The following is a 4,524-nucleotide window of genomic DNA, read 5'->3' on the forward strand; positions in this document are numbered from 1 at the left end:
GACGGGCACCATGCAGTGTAGTGTAGCGGCGATGTGTCGGGCACTACTTAGCTGGGTGAAATAGTTTCGCCCAGAATTTATTTGGTGAACTTGTTACGCCCGCGGGTTATTTTTGTCCATTTTGCGCTGTTTCGCTTGAATAAAATTCCCTACTGCTGGACACGCACACAAAAATCTTCTCCCCGGTCCGTCGGGTAGCAGACATCACATCCTTTTCCCGTACGGACGGTGCAAAGGCCGAGACGTGCACGGTCCAGAATCTCTCCGACTACCGTCCGCTCGGCCCTCGCCCTGTGCACCACAGCTTCAGCTTTCCAGCAGACGACGACCGCAGCCACTCGAGCTCAAGATTCTGTATCACTCCAGTGATGAGATGAATATACCACCACCAGCTCGAATCCGGAATCCCACTCCGAGTCCGCCGTCAAGCCAGCCATAGCTCGGCCGAATGCAGGGCACCGTCATCAGGCGCGCGCTCTGCCCGGCCAAGCTCCACCGCCACGTCCCGTCCAGCCTATCCAGAGGCCTCTGCTGCCGCGGCGGCAGCGACACACGGTGCGGCGCCGCTGCGGGCAAGAGGGCGCGGGCCGTCGCGGCGAGAGCCCGCGGCGGCCCGGAGGTAGGAGATGGCGACCAAGCGCCGCCGCTGCAGGATGCCGTCGGAGCGTCACCGCCACCAGGTGGTGGCGGGGCGAAGAGAGGGAGCGTGGCTGGTGCCGTTGCGCTCATTATCGGAACGAGCATCGGGTCAGGCATCCTTGCCGTGCCGCAGAGCACCGCGCCCGCGGTGAGTTTCTCTTCTCCCTGTTCCGCCGCGTAGAGAATTTCACCGGCATGCATGGTCAAGCGTGAGATCTACGGTGGCACAACAGAATGAATCAGCCAACGATGGAGGCCAGTAAATTGTGTACTGAATGAAATGTCGAAATTATTATACTGTCCTTCGAGGCTCGCCCACGCATGCACAGTCCCACCTACAACGATCCCTGAAGGTCAGCATTCTATGGAGTGATGGCGCATCTACCACCCATATCAGTGCAGAGAATTGCCGCAGCAGCACGGAGGCCCCCATATGAAAGTTTTCATTGAACACATCTGAGAACAGCCACATGTACCTGCTCGCCATGACCGCCAACTGGCGTTGCTGTGTGCATTCAATTGGCGTCCCGTTCGTCATTGTTGGCTGGCGGGATCAATCTCTGCCTGCTTAAATTGTTCCAACTTGAGCTTTCGCGATCTGGAAATGCGATACCCACGAACAGAACAACGAGCCGCGTCAAGTATTTGACCTACTGGAATGCTGCCACATAATTTCACTCGCATATTTCATCCTTACATCGAGTAATTAGCAGTAAAGCAAGTGTATGAAGGCAGTATGGTATAGAACAGAGTTGTCCTTAATAATGCTACTACTGCGGCAATTCACAGGGCTTCGTTCCAAGTGCCGTGTGCATGGTGGTCTGCTGGGCCTTCCTGGTGGCGGAAGCGCTCCTCATCGCCGAGATCAACGTCCACCTGCGTCGGAAGAGCAAGAAAGATGGCGGCGATGGCGCGGGCCTGGAGGTGATATCCATGAAGAGCATGGCGCAGGCGACGCTCGGCGAGTGGGGAGGGAACCTGGCCGCCACCGCCTACCTGTTCCTGTCCTACACCTCCATGGTCGCCTACACGTCCAAGTCCGGCGAGGTGCTCTCCCGCGCGATCGGCGTGCCCGAGCCCGTCTCCGGCGCCGCCTTCACCGCCGCGCTCGCGCTCCTCATCGCCGGCGGCGGCACCGGCGTCACCGCCCAAGTGAACCAAGTGCTCACCTTCTTCATGATAGGTACAGTACTGTTCTGCTGGCACGCAACGGCTACCAGTACTAGTACCAATGTAGTACTTAGTGTATGTCAGTATGTGAGTTGTCACTTGGATGAACGGCCAGTACTACCCTAGTAGTAGCACTGTAGTACTAAGAGCGGATGCATCACTAGTGAGATCTGCATTAACACCTAGGAGCGCAGGACAAATCTTTGCTCGACATTTCCATGTAGCATTGCACATGGAATTCATATCGTAGCGTCCCAACCCAGACTACAGAGCGGTAACACCAACACTGCATCTCCAACAGGAAAGAAGCGGCTAAGTAGTAAAAGCAGGACAGCAGACACACCTTACAAAACGGCAACAAGTCTTGGGTGCCGGTGTGCATCACCATCATCTCATCGCCCTGATATGTCCGCTGATGCAGGGCTACTGCTGACGATTGAAGTCTCTGCGGTGGCGTTCGGCGGCGGCCTGAGCCTGCCAGCGAGCGCCCACTGGGAGCAGGTCCCAGCGGCGCTGCCGGTGATCATCTTCACGCTGGTCTACCACGACATCGCGCCAGGTACGTGCGTACCCAAGAGGAACCACATGCACTGTGCTCATTGACTTCCACGCATGCTCCAGCTGCCATGCCACCAGACATGAAAGCGTTCGAGGTACAGTACCAGCCTAAGCCAGTGCTGAACATAATGCACTGCGGTTGGCGCATGCAGTGATCTGCGCATACCTGGAGGGGGACCTGGCGAGGATCCGGCTCGCGATCCTCGTCGGGAGCCTGGTGCCGCTCGTCTCCCTGCTCGTGTGGGACGACGTCGCGCTCACCCTCGCCGCCTCCTCCACGGACCCCAACAGCCTCGGCATCCTCGACAAGCTGGAGACAGAGTAAGCACCGCCGCCGTACCCAAGAACGGGCGGCGTACTTCCCCCATCTGTCAGCGTCCAGCGATCTGCATGCATGCCGCTCGCCTCTCTGGATGACGCGCTGGAGGCATTGAATCGAACCCCATCGGCGACTCACGCGCTTCTTTTGTGTAGGTGGAGCTACGCGGTGGTCGAGACCTTCTCGCTCCTGGCTGTCGGGACCTCTCTCATCGGGACCCTGCTTGCAGCGTCGCAGTTCTTCATCGAGCAGATGACCAATCTAGCCCCCTCTGTATACTTCGACCTACTAGCATCTTATACCGCTGATCAAACTACCTGGAGAACCATCTTTTTCCTCTGTTAAAACTTAAAAGTGCTCTGACAAAGTGCAGGCAAAGATCGACGAGGCCGCTTCTGAGGAAGAAGGATCTACCCAGCTTGGCTGGCCAACATTGCTCGAAAGCAACAGGCTCAGCTTCGTTGCCACAGGGGCGGTGGTCGTCCCAACCATGCTCATAGCAGCTGCCGTCCCAGATTCATTCTCTATAGCCACTGACATCGCCGTAAGTTTACATCAAAGCATGCACGCACCCTTCAAATCCTGGGCCGCAGATTGGCGGAGAAGTAGAGTGACACATAAGCAAAGTTCCTAGTCATGAATTATTGATCGATTGATTGATAGCTTGCTGCTCGTCTGATTTCCACATGTTTAGGGGGGCTACTGCATGACCATCTTGTACGGCCTTCTCCCCCCATTGATGGCCTGGTCTATTGTCTCCAAATTATCCGATCAGAAAGCTGGGCTTGAACAGGTAGAAGCAGCGTCCAGGGCTGGCAAAGAAAGAGTGAGCTTCACCGGTGCAAAGCCTGTGCTGGTGGGGATGGGGGTGTTCTCCGTGCTCATGGTCTTCCAGCAAATCTTGCAAGACCTTGTCAGTTTTAACACTTATCTCCTGTCATGGGCTAGCTAGAGTAGGAAGAAGTAGCGAGTGCTGAATAAGTCGAGAATCTTTCTAGCCATGGTTTGCTGATTCGGGAGAGAAGATCTTTAGATTCAGCATGTGATGTAAACGGAGGCTGCCTGTAAACCCTCTGTATCAGTGTACATAACTTCTCCTTTGAGGGCCAATTACTTGAAAATACCCACGCGTCGTCCCTAGGGCGGCTCGGGGGAACCCTAGGAACGCCGCCGCCGCCCCCCTCTACATCACGCCCCCCTCCCGCCGCCGCCGGATGAGTCCGCCGAGCGAAGCCCGCGTCGGAGGACGGTGGCGGCGGGGATCTCCGCTCGCTCGGCGGCCTAGGTCGCCGGCGTAAGCCCGTGGTTGTGGGAGTCTCGTCCTCGGCGTCTCCGGCCGGCGTGGCGGCTGCTCGGCGCGGCGTCCTCGACCTCTCGCAGGTGATGGGCTGCTAGGAAGAAGTAGCGAGTGCTGAATAAGTCGAGAATCTTTCTAGCCATGGTTTGCTGATTCGGGAGAGAAGATCTTTAGATTCAGCATGTGATGTAAACGGAGGCTGCCTGTAAACCCTCTGTATCAGTGTACATAACTTCTCCTTTGAGGGCCAATTACTTGAAAATACCCCCGCGTCGTCCCTAGGGCGGCTCGGGGGAACCCTAGGAACGCCGCCGCCGTCCCCCTCTACATCACGCCCCCCCTCCCGCCGCCGCCGGATGAGTCCGCCGGGCGAAGCCCGCGTCGGAGGACGGTGGCGGCGGGGATCTCCGCTCGCTCGGCGGCCTAGGTCGCCGGCGTGAGCCCGTGGTTGTGGGAGTCTCGTCCTCGGCATCTCCGGCCGGCGTGGCGGCTGCTCGGCGCGGCGTCCTCGACCTCTCGCAGGTGATGGGCTGCCGGCTGC

The 4,524-nt window shown here is 57.8% G+C and overlaps 1 protein-coding gene across 2 annotated transcripts; it reads left to right on the top strand.

Annotated features, from left to right (window-relative positions):
• The first annotated feature begins 260 nt into the window (after positions 1-260).
• LOC125552251 (tyrosine-specific transport system-like) lies at positions 261-4,245 on the top strand. 2 transcript variants are annotated; one of them, XR_007303478.1, is made up of 8 exons: positions 261-787; positions 1,429-1,822; positions 2,231-2,368; positions 2,520-2,688; positions 2,842-2,959; positions 3,060-3,230; positions 3,381-3,689; positions 4,128-4,245. XR_007303478.1 is itself a non-coding variant. In XM_048715744.1 (7 exons), the coding sequence occupies exons 1-7, from the start codon at positions 449-451 to the stop codon at positions 3,636-3,638; spliced, it is 1,587 nt and encodes a 528-aa protein (XP_048571701.1). In that variant the 5' UTR covers positions 261-448; the 3' UTR covers positions 3,639-3,807. The 2 variants fall into 2 exon arrangements, 1 of the variants encoding a protein (XP_048571701.1); XM_048715744.1 differs by lacking the exon at positions 4,128-4,245 and having other exon boundaries at positions 3,381-3,807.
• The last annotated feature ends 279 nt before the right edge of the window (positions 4,246-4,524 follow it).

The sequence above is a fragment of the Triticum urartu genome, chromosome 4, assembly GCF_003073215.2.
Source record: "Triticum urartu cultivar G1812 chromosome 4, Tu2.1, whole genome shotgun sequence".
Taxonomy (NCBI): domain Eukaryota; kingdom Viridiplantae; phylum Streptophyta; class Magnoliopsida; order Poales; family Poaceae; genus Triticum; species Triticum urartu.